Below are 17,531 nucleotides of genomic sequence, written 5' to 3'. Positions count from 1 at the left end.
AACACAAGGCGCACGATAAAAGCTCAATGCCACAATTCTGTTGTTTCTTCTAAGGAAGAGCCTGCGTTCTGTGACTCTTTCTTCTTCACAGAAGCTCATATACCTGGAACATTCCAAATAACTCAATGCTTAAACAGCACTGTTTCCCACCTGTCTCTACCACCACATGCACGTGGCTCTAAAAACAACAGTCTTCTCTTACCTCAACAGGAAAGCGTCTGCCATTGATGCTGTGCTCAGAGCCAGCAGAAGCGTTGCTTTGGCCCCAGTGGAACTCCACTTTCTCCGCTTTGAATCGGCCCGGAAGTCCAGCGCCTCGTACAAAATAGTCATCCTTCAGGAGAATGGCAACTGAAAAGAATGGGAGAGTCTGAGTGAGTCATCGGAGATAAAAGAGCAGCCGCACCCCAGAAAGAACAAGCTAGCACCCCCCAAAATAAAATGTAACAAAGCAAAAGAGGCCGAAAAGTACACTTGGCAATTTAGTCTTCATTTACTCGGCCTCCTTGGCGTTAACCCCTAGTGTGGGGGTTCAGGCTCGGAAACTCCATACAATTACAGTTAACCATGAGTCGGACTTGGGGTAACGTGTAATGATCCGCTTTACTTTTTTTAATGTTGCATTAGTCATACAGTGGAGCTGGAAAGTTGAAACTTGCAATTGCATTATTTGTGTCCTCCGCATGTTCACGCTGCCCAAGTGGAAAATTAAACATAGATGCCCCCATGAAAGTTAGTGTTTGGCTGATGTTTCAGCAACAAACATCACGTAACATTTCTATTGTCCAGATTGAAGGAGAAACAGATGAGCAAGAAAAGTGCAAAAAGTATGGTGTCATGGCTAGTAAAGATTTCTATGCTCTTGGCCATTACAAACAGTACTATTTCTGCATGGAAGCTGCAATTTTAAAACTGCACAAAGCACCCATTGAGTGCAATGTAAGAATAGCAGTTTCTGTCAAGTTTAAATCAGTTAGTCTGTTACTGTTCGTCATGGCAATGTTAATGTTGACCTTCTCAATATTTGATATTATGGATTAACGTGATTCATCTAAAAATCTGAAAACCTGAAGTTGGACAAACTTTGACTTGAGAGGCCAGGCCAGAGTTTGCTAGTAGGAATTCTGAGCTTGTAGTTTGTTTTCTTTGCGTTTTCCGAGTCACAGGTCAGTCATTGAGCGCTCTGAGTTTTAGCAGAATGCAGCATTAGTCCAACTTGGGACAGTATTCTGCTGCCATTAGTGGATGAAATAACATTATGCTGCAAAAAAATCATGAAAATGTCTATGTGTTTTGCTACTCTAAGATAACTCTTCAATTATTCATGAGAGGGGCAGAGTCTATGATTAAAAACACAAAAAGACAAACGAAAAGCCGTGAAGGCAATTTTAGAACTAACTGACACTGAACTATTGCTCGAATTGGGTGAAAGTGAGGACCAGGTCACAGTTTTAGTCAGGGTTCCTTATGTTTGTCATTCAGTTTGGATAATTTATTATGGTTATATCTGTTAATATTTTTCTGTTCAGTTTTCATGTGGTCATTATGTTTATTGTATTATTGCTTTAGTTATGTTTAAAATTATTTATGCGCTGTTTCTTTATGTGTCTTTATGATCCTTGTGTTTGTGGGTGGAGCCCAAAGAGACAGGACCACCCCTTGCATCACCTGCTAACAGACCACCCCATCCTTTATAGGCAGGCTGGCAAGAGAGTCGAGCTGCAGACCTCCAGAGCTTCACTCTGCCGAGGAGCCAATGCGGTTCATTTGAATTTGCTTCAAAGTGCCTTGTTACTGGAGGTCACTTACGGACACTGAAGTGGTAGCCGTGTGAGTCTTCTAAAGCACCTTTCCATGGTAAACACTTTCCCAGTGAACTTCACACTTATGTACTGTTTTCAAGTTGAAGTAATGAGAAGTTGCTGGTAGGAATGGAAGTGGCCCTCTTATAATTTTATGTTGCACTTTTTTCAAGGTGAATACTGTCAAAGGTACTTCACTTTAATAGTACATGCTGTTAAATATTTCCCGAGTTCAAGGAATATTGCCAAACTAAATGACTTGCTTTGGGTCACACACGGAGTCAGTGCTGCCTACCCCTTATGATTTTCTGTAGCACCTTTTCATAACAAGCAGCTTCCCAAGGCTCTTCACAGTCACATTGCACTCCTAGCTAGTGAATCCTTGCCATGGTGTTTCACATTTCTAGTTCAGTTCAAATATATTAAACATGGCACCATTTGTATCCATCTGAAACAGAGAACCATATTTCATATTTATCTACCATATAGTGCTAATCATACCTGATATGGCACCTTTTCTATCCATCCATCAAAAATTGACAACCTTTCATATTCAACCATTTATCTATAATATAGTGCCTTTCATATCTATATAATGTATTGCCTTTTGTACATATCCATCATTCTACAATAGAGCACCTTTCATATCCATCTATGTATAATATAGTGTCTTGTATTTTTTTTTTTTATTTACTTATTTGACTGATGCCTTTTATCCACCTACAACATTTGACAGTTTGTGTTCATTTCTTTTATTTTCCAGTTGGAGCAGAGAGGTGACGTGACTTGCTCATGGTCACACAGGGTCAAGTAAAAGGATTTGAAGTCCAAAGCCTTAACCACTATGCAATGTTGCCTGCCTAAGTATCTCTTTATACCATAATCAAATCAAGTTATGCATTTTAATACATGATTTTTTTTTTATCTTGGTGCCGGAGAGAGGAGACTTGTTGAACAGTATGTTACACATGACAGTACTATGACTAATACTATGAGTACTACAACAGCCTTGTAAAGGGCCTCAGGTCTCACACACACACACACACACACACACACACACACACACACACACACACACACACACTCATGCATAGCCAGTCCAGAATGTCCACTTAACATAATATACACACACATCTTTGGAGATGTGGAAAGAAAATCAGAGGGTCCAAAAACAAACCTACAAAGACACAGGGAGAACTTGCACACCTCATACATATAACAAATGAGCAGGGGAACAGCACCATTCTCTATACCACTATGCCAACTCTCCAGCAATGTTATAAAATAACAGAACCACTACCCATGATACCCCAAGACCATATTGAACTATAAAATTAATTTGTATGATACACAAACAAGCTGGCAGGAGTGATTCAACCTCACGAGACCAGCTTAGGTCACCTGGAAGATCACCAAGAGAAGCAGTTTGCACAAGACTGGCAAGTTTTTTTCTTGTTAATTTTTATTCTATACAAAGGAAGCCGTTCAGGCTTGGCTGCACAAAAATAAAGAAGTAAATTAGTGAGCCCCCGTATTCAGTAGCACGACACAAAAAAGTGCACTTTCTTAGTTTATTAGAGTATTACTATAATTTGCAGCTTGCAGCAGGACGATACTCACTGGATAATCGACCTTGTCTTTCATTAGATGCCCGATTTGACTGCGGTCACACTTGCTTATCTGCCTGATGACACCGTGCTGCACGGGATACAAATTCACAACTGAGCCAAATTGGGACGACCACAAGCAGGAAACTTTATGACTCCAACCGTCTGAACCGCTGTGATGCCTCTGTCACCTGTGAGTACCTCAGCTCTCCTAATGACTGGTGAGGGTCCAAGCAAAGACGCTAAAACTCACCAAACTTCCAAGCACATTCAAGATGAACTGCCAGGATTTGTGGGCAACCCTTGCCTTTATTGGGCTAAGGGCAGTTCCTGGCGATGATGGGCAGGTGGTCCTATCTCTTAGGGAACCACCCACAAAAGACAAGGTGCATAGCGTAGACAGAATCAAATAAAGAAAAATGTAAACAAGCATAAAGGATTTAGGAGTCATAGTAGAATTGTCACTATCAACTGCTAAACATTGTTCAGAAGCCATTAAGAAGGCCAACAGAATGTGAGGTTACATAGCGCCCTGATGTGTGGAGTACAAGTCCAAAAATGGTCTGTTCAAGATTTATAACACACTGGTGAGGCCTCATCTGGACTACTGTGTGCAGGCTACAGAAAGACAAAGCAGTGCTGGAAAAAGTCCAGAGAAGAGCAACTAAGCTGATTTCAGGGCTACAGGGGATGAGTTATGAGGAAAGATTCCAAGAGCTGAACCTTTACAGTTTAAACAAAAGACAATTAAGAGGTGACCTGACCAAAGTATTTAAAATTATAAAGTGAACTAGTCCAGTGGATTGAGACGGTGACTTTAAAATGAGTTCATCAAGAACACGAGGACACAGTTGGGAACTTGTTAAGGAGAAATGTCACATAAACATTAGGAAGCTTTTCTTCACATAGAGAACCATAGACACATGGAATAAGTGACCAAGTAGTATGGTGGACAGTAGGACTTTCGGGACCATCAACACTTGACTTGATGCTATTTAAGAACTATGCGGATAGGACTGGTAAGCTTGGTTGGTCTGAATGGCCTGTTCTCGTCTAGACTGTTCTAATGTCTTAATGTTCTAAAATAAATGTAAAACAAACAAAAGAATCAAAAATTAACAAAGAAGTCATAAAACAAAGATCTGAGCCCCTGTCAGAGGAGGGACCCTGGATGAAAGCTAACACTCTTGGGCCAGGCTGGATGTTGGAGATGAATGATCTGTTCACAGAATAGCAGCACCATGATGTCAGCAGAGTTATAAGGAGATGAACACGTATGCAATCAATTATTATGTGTTTTATATTTGTAATTAATTTAGACCACTTTGCAGAGATCTGTTTTGACATTTTCTGTTGTTCACTGTCTGAAAAGCCTAATTACATCCACCGAGATTTATAATAAAAAGTATGAAATTCTTTTCATAGACACTGTACCACTCTGGAAGTTCCATACTGATTAAAGCACAAAGTTTTGGATTCCATCCCGTTTTTTCCTGAGCGTGTTATGTCTTTTTTTTGGGGGGTCACATGATTATGGAAAGGCAGCAGTGACTAAAACTCCCAGCTCAGCCCCCATCTCTGTAACCCTGAATGAGTCACTTCACATGGTGCCACATTGGGCGTATTTTATCATATGCAATGTCAAAAAGACATCAGACATTGTTAAAAACATGTGGCTGCCAATTCAGTCCCAGTTTACCACTCTGAATGAGTCACTAGACAGGCCAAGGCTCAGTTTCAGGTTTCTTTAATATTATACAACTACTGGAAAGCACTACACGCCGACAAAAGCACGTGTTGGCTGATTCAGTTTCCATCTGTGAGTCTGTAATGTTGGTAGCAGAGTTTTTGAAGATCTGTGTGTGCTGTGGAACCATGAGTGGGCCATATAGGAGTAATTATTTGTTAGTCGTCTTCAATAATTATAAACTGTATTATAGCAGTGATCCAAGATAATGAAGAGCGATGAGGGAACCCCGCTGAATTCGCTTCGCCCCAAGTTTGGCAAAAAATGAGGGAATATTTGGCAAACTCTGTGAAATGCACTGAAGTCAATGGGGACGGAGGAACTGAACCTGTTTTGAGTGGATTATAATGGTGCAATGGTCTTATAAATGTTCCTGAAGGTGAGGGGCATCTGCCCATTGTGTAGTTATGACTATTGTGGCCAAAATTATGACCTGAGCCGTGAGACAAAATTATATTCAGAGTCCTTTATCTTTCTCTGTGTCACTCAAGATGCAGAGAGAACCACCTACAGCTCAACATCAACAAGACAAAACAGTTGATGGTGGACTTACAGTATGTCAAGGACCCTCAGAGACAAGTCATCATCCAGGGAGAGGAAATGGAGGAGGTGCAGAACTACAAGTATCTGGGGGTCCACATGAACAGCAGACTGGACTGGTTTGACGCCACAATGGCTCTGTACAAGAAGGGTCAGGGCAGACTTGGGTCTTTTGATATGTGCAGCAAACTACTGGAAATGTTTTACCAGTGTGTTGTAGCCAGTGTGTTGTTCTATGCTGTGGTCTTCTGGGGAAGCAAAAGGAGTCCAGGCAATGCAAAATGTCTGAACAAACTTATCAGAAAAGCCAGCTCCCGTCACAGGACTGACCTATGTGGAAAAGAGAATGACAACTGAATTGAATGGTCAGCTAATGTGCCCCTCAAATGAAAACCACATATGGGGTGCAAATCTGGCTGGAGTACCCACCGGGTAGTGACATCACACACGTGTGTATATGCTGTATATTATTCACACATGTGCAAAGCAATTAGCAGCGATGTAAAGTATGAGGTGGAGTACACATACAGTACAAGTGTGACATAAATCGGGCAGGTGGAGTAGATCGAGTCGTGATGTCCCTATCCAAAAGCTCTGTGATGTCATGCTGGTGCCCCAAAGCATCATGGGGTGCTGGGAAAAAAAAAGCCAGTCTAAGATGGCCACATGGCCAATTTTTAGGGAAATATTCGAAACAAGCAAACACAGCAAAATTCACCGTGAAAACCACTTTGGCAAAATTCACTGATAAACACTAATAATAAATAATTAAAGCAGTTTGACCCACCTTGTCTAAAAAGTCAGTTTTATGATGGACAAAGAAGGAAAACGAAGTAATGGTGTGATAAAAGGAATCGATGGATTGATGTTATGCTCAATCAGCAAAAACTCAGACTCTTGAGCTGGTATTAATTGTCTGGAAGGAGCTTTTTAAGCCAAGGATTTGTGTTCCAGGCATAGCAAAACGCATAATGCCATTCTGTCCTACTGCAGAACTAAGGCTGGCACTTCTGAATGAACACCGGCCACTGGCAAGTGCTGAGAGTTTCAGCAATTTCAAAGCAAGTGCCTTTTCCGTATCAGAGGTGTAAACACGTCTACTTCCAGTCCTGGACCAGGCCAACAGTGGGATCAGTAAAGGGATGTAGGTGGGCTCTGATGAAGTTTAGGCCACCTGATTGTACACACAGTGTCTCTCATTGTTGAAACTATCCTAAAGGCCATCATGTATTAGGCACATTAGTTTCCAAATTTCTGTCACTGGAGCCCCAGCAAGTGGAGTGATTTAAAGTCAGCGACGGCTTCATAGCCACTAGGGAGTCAGACTGCCCTACACCCCAATAACACCACCACAGCAGAGTCCTCCAAGGACGGATTATGGACAGTAAACCAACAGACTGAAGGGCAGTTTCTCCAATTACTTCACCACTTCACAGTTCTGCCACACAAAATCACTGCAGACGTAACGTGATCAGACTTCCAGGCTGCTGGTGGTCACTCAAACACACCAAGCTGTCATTCTTCAGGATGATAGCAGGCATATAGAGACAAGTGTGCTTAATGCTCTTCAATGTCACTTTTCAGTCACACAGCCTCTACTCAGCATGGCGACACCACTCCTGCTTTATCTCAGGTGCCCGACTGATGGATCTGAAAATGGTCACCCCTCATCCCCTGGGTGGTGTTTTTTAATAAAGGCTGCACTAGTGATTCTTCAGAAGTAAGTGGACCAGCCGCCTACTACGTCTGTCCTACAAGAACTGCTTGTGGGCAACTGTCGGGTCATTCTCAGATATGTTAGGTCAATTTAACATTAAAATATGTTCGTAGCCACTGAGGTGGGGCATGCTGACCATATCAAGATATAACAGTGATGAGGAAAAGCACAGCAGACGGCACCACAGCTGACAAAATGCTGCATTCTAACCTTCTGTCAATTTCTTTAGTGCAGAATTAACCTTCACCTATTTTTTAATTCAGCAGACACACTCTGACACAGACTGCAATGATGGGGGGAGAAGACATGGCGACATGCGAAAATGTTAGTTAAGTGGAGCATGCTGGGAGATGTCAGTCTCAGGTGGTGGGGGACAGGCATGTGTATGTCAATGTCAGTTATGGGAGGTAGATGAGGCGATCTCACTAAAGTTATGTCAAGTTCACTTAAGTACGTGTCGCACTGGGGTCTGTCAATGTCAGTTGGTGGGGGGGGGGGGGGGCTGGTGCGGATCATGCCAGGATATATTGGTCAAAGGGGATAGGGGTCTTGGCTATCAATAACCTTGACAGTGATGAACACTGGGTCAAATTCATCAAAGTCCTAAGAAAATATTACACGTGTACAAAATATGCAACACATGCCCCCCCTAATTTAGAGGCAGACGATGCTAAAGATATATCAGCATCACGTCAAGTGGCTTGTGCAGTTTGTCACGTAATGGTGAATCTGTATAAGCAGCAAAGGGGAATGCTGAGGTACTGTACATCAGTCTTAATTAAGATATGTGTAATATTGGGGTGCATTGAGGTCAGTTTAGGTAAGCCATGCTGGAATATTGGGGTCGGAATATCAATAACCCTAAAACTGATGTATCCTAACACAGGTTCATAAGGTCAGTATTGTCAAATATTCCAAGTACAATGAAATACTTACATGTTCTAATCAACATGCAACATATGAATTCCCCCTCCCCCCCAATAATTGGGGGGCAGACAATGCTAATGGTAGATCAGCATCAACTCAAGTGGGTTGTACTAGCAGGATGTCTAAGGAAGGTTCTGTAATCGTGAGTCAGTGGAAATAGAAAAGGAAAATGCTGGGATACTGTCACAGGCCTTAGTTAAGGTATATGTTATAGTGGTGTTTTTCACGGTCATGCAGTGAAGCACAGCAAGGGTCCGCGGCAGTGTATGATTTTTTTAAAAAGCAGCGGTGCTCAAATATTGAGAGTGAAGGTGCATGCTGGTGGACAGCAGGGCGACAGCTGAAAGTTTGAAGGGGAAACACGATCAACCCAGCAATAGCCCACTGACAATCTGTGGGTTAAACAAAGCACCTGTACCCTTAAGGACAAAAGGTGTCTGTGTGGGACAGAAAGAAAAAAGAAAGAAAGATAGATTTAGAAGAAAATGAAATTAAGGCAGAAAGATTGGTGGAAAAGAGAAAGGGAGCCATGAATGATTGTGTTATGTGCAGTAAAAGTTAGGTGAGCGACTCTTACGTAAAGACAGCCTGCTTAACAACCCAAAGTGGAAAATGGGAGCACGTTGGAAAACCAAGCAACCATCCAAAGGCGGCACCCAACCTTTCAAAATTCACAAATTGTCTGTTCTTGACTTTTTCCACTTTGACATTTAAATCATTTAAAAGCTTTTTTCCCCCCGCTCTATACAAGGAAAAGTCATGACAAATGATGCCAGAAGAGATAAAAGAAGAAAAAGTTTGATTGAAAGGAAATAAGCAGTCTTTCCTGAGCCGTGGATCATTATTAAATGGGGGCAATTATGTTCTTTTATGAGTTTCTTTTCAGCAGATGGCCCAAAAATGAAAGAAAGAGGAAATGTAAATCAAAATGGATGAACTGAGTTTTGATCTGAGGGGTTGTCGCTGCAGAATTCTGCAAAATGAGCAACAGATGTAGAAAACAAGCAAACAAACAAAGGCAGGAATTTGGAAGGAGTCTCGGTCACTCCCTGGCCTCTCAGTATGAGGATTCACCCCACAGCTTGAGCTGTAGTTGAAGGAGATGGGCAGTGAATAGGACCAGTGGAGCAGACAACTCACCAGTCTTCCCAGTGTTCTTCATCCATGTCTTGTTAGAAGACTCCACCTCAAAGCCCTCCAGGAAGAGCTCCTGGTTTTCCAGAGAGACTTTAGCATCTTGGTCTACAATATCAATCGGGGACTGGTTCTTCCCTCTGCAGTCGGGGTTATGTGAGGCCCAGCTGTCAGGCCCATAGGTACCTGGAAATGAAACAAAAGGAGAGAGTTAGGATTGAAGGGAAGAACAAAACTTGAAAATTCAGAGTTTGCTGTGGAAGGAACTGCAACAAATTGAAACAGCAATGACGGGAAAAGCTCACTTACAATTAAATCAGCTAATTTCCCCATTGCCTGCATTCTTTTTATGTGTGAGAGGGTAAAAAAAAAATCAAGAAAATACTGCTTTATTTGATATGGTGCCACCATCCCAAGTGGCTTTATTTACAGTGCATAGTATTCAGACGTCTTCACTTTCACACATATGCTGCAGCCTTGAGATAAAATCATTTTAATTCATGTTGTTTCTTTTATAAAGGTGCACTCAATACCTGAGAATGACAAAGTAAAACCAGGGTTTTTATTTTATTTTATATATTTTTTTTAAATAATGACATAAAAACTAAAAACTGAAACATCCCACTGGCACAAGTGTTCTGGCCCTTTACTCAGTAGTTTGCTGACGCCCCTTATGGCAGCCTGGAGTCTTCTTGGGTCTGATGTGACAAGCTCTGCACATCTGGATTGGGGCATTTTCTTCCATTCCTTTTTGCAGATCTTCTCGGGCTCTAACAAATTGGATGGAGACCGTCGGTGAATGGCTATATTCAGGTCTCTCCAGAGATGTTCAATTGGGTTCAAGTCTGGGCAATTCAAGGACATTCCCAGAGTCATCCCCAAGCCACTCCTGTGTTATCTTTGCTTTGCTCTGTTGAGCCCAGTCTGAGGTCCACAGCACTCTAGAACAGGATTTCATTAAGGATGCGTCTGTTCTTTGCTCTGTTAACTTCCCTTTGACCCTTTCTAGCCTCCCAGACCATGATGCCAGCACCACCATAGTTCACTGTTGAAATGATATTGCCCAGGTCATGAGTGGTGCTCCGTTTACTCCAGACGTGATGCTTTTAGTCAAGACCAAACAGTTCAATCTTGGTTTCAGCAGACCAGAGAATCTCATTTCTCATCATCTGACAGTCCTTCAGGTCAGTGTTCCTCAACCACTGGGTCACGACCATCTTTTGAGTCATGAGCTGCAATTGTTTATAGTGGTAGTGGGTCATGAACGGGTTGCCACTCCAACAATTTCACTCAATTAACCTCCCTCAAATGCCGCACTGACTATTGTGATCAATTCACCAAGGGGCATGCACTAACAATTGTACTCAAAATCACCAAGGGGGTGCCCAAGCATCACTAGTGGGTTGCAAAGATACTAAATTAAGAAAAAGTGGGTCACAACATCAAAAGGTTTAGGAAACACTGCTTTAGTTGTCTTTTTAGCAAACTCCAAGTGGACTTCCATGTGCCTTTTACTGTGGTGAGGCTTCTGTGTCTGTCTGTGTGTCTGTATCTCTAGCCCATTAAATGTACATTTCTTTTTATACACAGTAGAAGCAGTCATATTGCCACACATACAGAGTACCGTACTTGCATATTTGAGCAGCATGTGACACATCACCTGTCTACAGTACTGTGACAAACAAGAATTATTAGGGTGCAGGAGGTAGAATCAAGCTCAGGCCACCTTTTTCTTATTTTAAACACACAAACAAACACTTAGCAGGCACTGGGTTGCCCACCTCCTGTATCTCCAATGCCAGACACTTTGCCTGCTACACTAAATGGTGGTCTTCTTGTCCCCAAGAGACTGGATTCACATTCCCAAGCCTGGAAACCCTCAGATGCTCAGCTCGAGCCAGATGACCAAAATGACACAATACCATCCATTGTCTCCCGCTAAAATGGGAAACGACCCACAGGTCTAGGGCGTGCTCTGCGCATTTTAGTTGTGCAGCATGCTAGGCCAGTGGAAGTCCGCTTTGTGTGGAAAGGTCACACGCCATGAAGTGCGTGCCTCCTGATAAAATAAAACTACGTGCAAGATTTGATGAAAACACTCAGCGGTAACGGCGCTTTATCCAGTTGGAAAAGGTTAAAACGCGTGTAATAAATACCAGGGGATCGAAAGTCATTTACAGTGAATATTGCCAAAACCTCGCCTGCAGCAAGAGTGCAATTGAGCTGCCTTTCTGAAGACGTTGCGACTGAAGGTTAACGACTGACCTCCGAGCAGCCAGCTTCTTCTGCGTGCCACCCAAGGGGCAGGCTGTAGGACCACAGCCCAAGTTTAGGCAGGTTCAAAGCAGCCAGAGAAATGTGGCATTACAAAAACACAGAGCTGGCGCCGTACCATGGGGCACTGGCTCACCAGTAAGCCCCCTACATGTTAGAAGACTTCCTTAATTTTATTTGTTGATTGAAAATAATGATGGGGCGGCACAGTGGTAGTTTTGAAGCCTCACAACAAGGAGACCAGGGTTCAAGTTGTGGGTGCTCCTTGTATTGAGTTTGCAGATTCTCCTTATGTCCATGTGGGTTTCCTTCCACTTAGGTTAGGTGGACTGGATGATAAATTGTCCCCAGATGTGTGCGAGTTCACCCTTTGATGTACTGACGCCCTGTCTAGATATTGATCTGCCCTGCACACAGTGCTTGCTGGGAAAGGCTCCAGCTTCCCGACAGAATCGCTCTGGATTAGAAAATGAAGATGGAGACAACATTGAAGACATTGCACTTTTTTTAATTAATCTTTATATTGTGACAAGAAGAAGATCTGACTAAATGAGGGTCATTGTCCGACTACCAGAATGTGTGACTTGCTTGCTATGGAGGAATATTGTGGAGAGTTAATTTAACCAGTAATGAGAATGGGGGGCATGCAAACCACACACAGGCAGTTCCTATATTGCCAACTACTCTTCTCTATGGGATAGAGACTTAACTGGAACAGCACGGTGTCAACGTTAGTTATATTTTGTCGGTGGATGGCGGTGGGGGTGTCAGATGTGAAAAGTGAAAACAGTCGAGAACCAAACTAACTGTCCAAACATTTTCCTGAAAAGGTTGGCACATCTGGAATTCTGAAATGTCCATAATGTTAAGGAAACACATATTAGCTGCCAATCAGTTCCCAAAGACCTTCATCATTATTATCTTATTTGGGTGACCCCTTTATTCAAGGTGATGTAAATTTATGATACGGTTGGTTCCAATTCTTTTATTTACCCATTTGGTTCACAGGCAGGTGATGTGACTTTCTAATGGTCACATAGTGTCAATAGTGGGATTTGAATCTCAAAATTTGTAGTCCTTTCTTACATTGCCTTCTAATATCTCCATGGAAGGAGGCTGAGATGGGGAAAATATAATTAATTAAAAATGACGTGACCTAAGCAGGTAAATGTGTCACTTGGCACTGTATGATTTTACAGTTAAGAACGTCACTTTCAAGGACAACAAATTGTGAATCATGTCTTGATGCCAAAAAACAAACTGGCAAAACTGGACTGGCCTCAAAATAAATGAAAACCTGACCAGGAACAAGAGAACACAAATGGAAAGAAAAGGAAAATAAAGGCAAAGAGACTTGCTTAAAAACACAAGCCCATCCCAACAAATCCACTCCCAAAATCAAACAGAAAAATTCAAGAAAATGAAAATTCAGTTGCAATACCCACTATCAGTGTCCTTTCTTCACCAATATCAATAAAGCTCTGAGGGACTCACTACCAACCCTTAAATATATAAAGGCGGAGGGCGATCCCTCAGCAGTGATGTCATGGTGGGTTCCATCCACAGAAACCAAACAATTTTATAAGTACACATAAACAATATATAAATCTTAAATAAATTTAACATTATTAACAAAAATGACAAAAAACACATGAAAAACAACAAAAAATGGAACAAACCCTGGCTGTCACATAGCACGGTACACTTAACATCCACTTTTTCCAGTATGGTGTTCAAATGAGAAAAAGCAAGCGGTCATGGATGTGTGTCAGCTCCTCACAGGCTGCACTGGCACACCTCCATCCACAGCAGTGGAGAAGCACAAGGAGAACATTAAAACTCCACATGAAGGCCACCATAGCCAGGAACTGAGCTAGGGGTTTGCTTTTGTGCTGTCCTGTACTGGATGCACCCTCAAAAGAGTGCAATAAAAACTAAATTTAGAGTGAAAAAAAAAAACTAGTATAAAACAAAAACAACATGCTTTGGATGAAATTATACCAAGTGAAGAAAACACAAAAACAAAGTGAGGAGCAACTGGAAACTCACCAGTTATCCAAGGTTTTGAACAAATTACCAACTGCCTTATCAAATACTTGAGGAAAAAAGGCTTTATAAAGCAATTAATGCCATAATTGCCAGCTGAAATTAGCCAAGTTATCTGCTTAGGCCTGTTGCTTCATTAGCTGTGTGCTCAAATCTCGCACGCTGCGCCCAAGTCATTGATGGACTGTTCAGCTCTAATTAGTATGTAATCCATGACCGATATAAGACTAATAATTAGATGTCCCATCCTGCACCAGAGCCTTGATTACAACTCCGAGGGTTAGAAGAACTGGGATCAGCAATGTGTATGCGGCCAGAGACAAAGCCAGAAGGTGAAACCCTCCGTTATGCAGCCATTATCAGAGAGGGGGATGAGAAATGAGGAAGGTCAGGCCTCATGTCATTCTTCAGGACAGCTCAACAGAGGGACTGCCAGTGCCAAAGAAAGGTACACATAGGCCAGAGATGATAAATATTTTTAAATTTATTCTAATATGTGGCTAGCGTGAATCATAAATTATAAATCAGCCATTTAAAATACTAACAGCTTTTTGTAACATTAGCAATATCTTGAGTTATTTTAAATGAATTTATTGGTAACTTGAGCATTCATTTTTAATCAAAAACATGAACATTTCTGGGTTTTTTCAAACTTTTGAACATTAATGTCCATTGAAAATGTATGCATGCATGTGATGCAATTTTATTTCCTGAAAGAAGATCAAAAGGTAAAGTGGAATTGTATCAAAAGCTTTATGTGTTAAGCAGCTTTCTGTGGATTTTACATCAAGCACCTAAAATAATGCAGAGTTTGATGCATTTCACTCCAGATCCTTTCTTAAGCTGAGCTGGCAGCACAGCAAGACATCCAAGTGCCATGTAGAGGCAGTGCCCACTGGGATCAGCCAATATGTAATGAAGCTCTCTCTGAGGACAGCGGGCATACCCAGTTCTGACAAAGAAGCCATGTGGAAGGCTCAGAAATGTCCTTCAATACTGGAGGAAGCACGGGCTGCTTTTGGGAATCTTGATTTCTGGGCAGCGGAAAACTGAGTCGCTCATGCAGCCCATGAATCAGTCAGTCACGCGGTAAAAGGAGCAGGTCAAATGCAACAGGCGGGATGATGAAACCAGTCAAAACCAAATGGAGATTAGTCAATGGCAGTGCCCATTGGTACTGTGCATAGGGACAGCTCAGATGACATCTCCATGGATGTTCACCACTTTCAACAGTTATGGGGCTACCAATATGCACAAGTGAGGCTGATTCTCTTTTGCTTGAAGCATTAAGGAGCTGCTGCTGAGCACCTATGTAATCTAGGTGTTGTGGCTTTGTGGTTGCCACCCGCAGTTACCACAGTGCCAATGTACGGACTGGAATAGATCATGGCGTGCCCTGCTCACTTCACAACAAAACAGCTGGCATAGTCAGCAGGATTACACTCTGGGCAGGTGGAGTGTAGTGACCCCTTGCTACTTTGCGCAGGGTGGAGACTACCTTAGAGCTCAGTTGACGTCACCAGGAATTTCACTGCTTACAATAGTTTACAGGCTACTCCTGCATGCGGAAGCGTAGGGGATTCTGTCTTGCTCAAAGCGTTAAGGAGCGGCTTCGGAGCACCATTGAAACTTAAGTATGGGAACTCACAGCTGTCCACCAACAGTTAGCAAAGTGCAAATGTCTGGACTGAAATGGATCATGGTCTGTCTCACCACCCACTCCTTGACAAAACACTTGGCTTCGTTGGCAGGACTGCACTGTGGGCAGGTGGAGTGTAATGCAGAGGGCCATTGGTGTTGTGTACAGGGTGCTTCCTGACAGAGAGCTCTGCTGGAGGTGTAGCACTCATAGCCAGCTTATACAATTTGGATGCAAAAGGGTAGCGTGAGAGATTCTCTCTTGCTCAAAGCATCGAGGAGCTGCTTCTGAGCACCTCTGTAACCTACTGTAGGTGTAGCAGTTTTATGGCTAACTACTACCAATTAACAGTGCAAATCTCCAGACTGAAACGGAGAAACATCCTACCAGCTCCATAACAAAATAAGAGTAAACCATGTATCTGTTTATTTATGTAGTGTCTTCTTATAATGTGCACCATACCTTATTACTTTACAAACACTTCCATATTTATACAAATGGGTTACTGGCAGGTCCTGCATCACACACTTAATCATGCAACGAGTGGGCGCTGTGATCGTCTCTGCGCACTGTTGATTCTGTATCGCTCCTGTCGGTTCATTGTTATCCTTTCCATTTTTCAAGGCAGCCCAGTCCCGCTTACTGATCCTGGTCTTGGAGAGGGGCAACTCTCTGTACATAAGACAATAAGGACCCTGTGAACCACAGAAACCCCATGTGAAGGAGCGTAACAAGCGCAGCTTCATATTTTATTTTTAGTGTGTCGCTCAAACTCTGGCAGACCCCAATAGCTTGATACAGTGCCCTTCTTTAATGAATACTAAGCTAACAATTGCTTTCTCCAGTTCTACAACCTGAAGGCCCACAAGTGGTATTTGCAGGAACTGGATGGTGGTTTACCATTTGTAGCCTTAACCAGGAGGCTGTATTCCCTCTTATCAGAAGAGACAAGATGGCAAGGTAAATCACAAGTCAATAATTTGCTAAATTCAGAGGCAAAGAGCTTTGAAAAAGTCAAACCATGCGTCACTACCCTGCTGTCCAAATGTGTGTGTTTCAGTTGTACTTCATCCCCCTCCAGTTGACAGACCCCACCTGGCTGCCACTCTTAAGGCATGTCAAACCCATAATTAGAAACCACTGGGAAGCAGATTACCAACAAACGCCATGTTCAGATCCTGTCTACGTTGTCGGCTTCTGGAAGCCTCTACTGTTGACACACAAGAAGAGCTGGTCTGCTTTGTTCACAGGAAACTTTCTTTTGGTCCATTTTAAGAGTGCTGCTTTATACTAAATTATAATTTACACCAATCAATTCTATTTCATGTGGCTTTTTGGCTCGTCAACCAAATCCTTTCTTTCGATGTTGAATTCCTAGATGTCAAGTGGACAATGGGCAACTGGAGGCCGCTGCTTAACATTTCAAATGATCCAGGGACCTTGAATTTCAAGATAGCTACCCTGTAATCAGAGGGCTATTTAAAGTGGATCACACTGTCAAAAAAAATGACCCGATAAGGATTTGTGAACGTTTGCGGAAAGGTTCACGGTGGAGGGATATGATCAAGACCCGGGATATCCTCGCCATTATGAAATGTTAAATGAACATTAAACGGTTAAAGAAAATTCATGACACAGTTCCATACGCAGCTAAAAATAAACCAGACATGAGGTCATCTTCGGTTGGCAGTTATAAAATAAAAGTGCCTGCAGATGCATATTTAGATCAAACATGCTTCAAAATGTATTAAAAATGGTAGGGTAACATTCACATTTTTTGCATTAACTTATCTTTGTTCGTATGAACACAGATATCTGCATGACTTTCGTCCCTCCGGATTCATTTCTATGTAAATCTTTCGTCATTTTTTGCTTATTTAATACATATTTCAGACATCTCAAATACAGTCAGTTCTTCTTATTCACGGGGGTTATATTCAGGAAAAATCCCATGGAAATAGAAACCATGGATACTGAAGTATTGATCCTATGGAAAAAAGGCGTTAGGTTTTGGCAGACCCTAATCATAATTCACTTTTGTTACCTGTTAACACATCACTTTCTGTACTGAAAATCAACTAAGCTCATCACAATGCAT

At 42.2% G+C, this 17,531-nt stretch overlaps 1 protein-coding gene across 2 annotated transcripts in view; it reads right to left on the bottom strand.

The window, feature by feature from the left end:
• Positions 1 to 17,531, bottom strand: part of ptprga (protein tyrosine phosphatase receptor type Ga) — a 411,465-nt gene that overhangs the window by 201,266 nt on the left and 192,668 nt on the right. For both annotated transcript variants that reach the window (XM_051921188.1, XM_028825125.2), the window contains exons 3-4: positions 9,481 to 9,660; positions 203 to 351 (exon numbers count right to left, since the gene is read on the bottom strand). In XM_051921188.1, the coding sequence (XP_051777148.1) occupies positions 203 to 351; positions 9,481 to 9,660 (329 nt within the window). The remainder of the gene's footprint in view (positions 1 to 202; positions 352 to 9,480; positions 9,661 to 17,531) is intronic.

This window comes from Erpetoichthys calabaricus, chromosome 18, assembly GCF_900747795.2.
Source record: "Erpetoichthys calabaricus chromosome 18, fErpCal1.3, whole genome shotgun sequence".
Classification (NCBI taxonomy): domain Eukaryota; kingdom Metazoa; phylum Chordata; class Cladistia; order Polypteriformes; family Polypteridae; genus Erpetoichthys; species Erpetoichthys calabaricus.
Note: the sequence above shows the minus strand (reverse complement) of the source record. Positions and strands in the feature narration are given on the sequence as shown.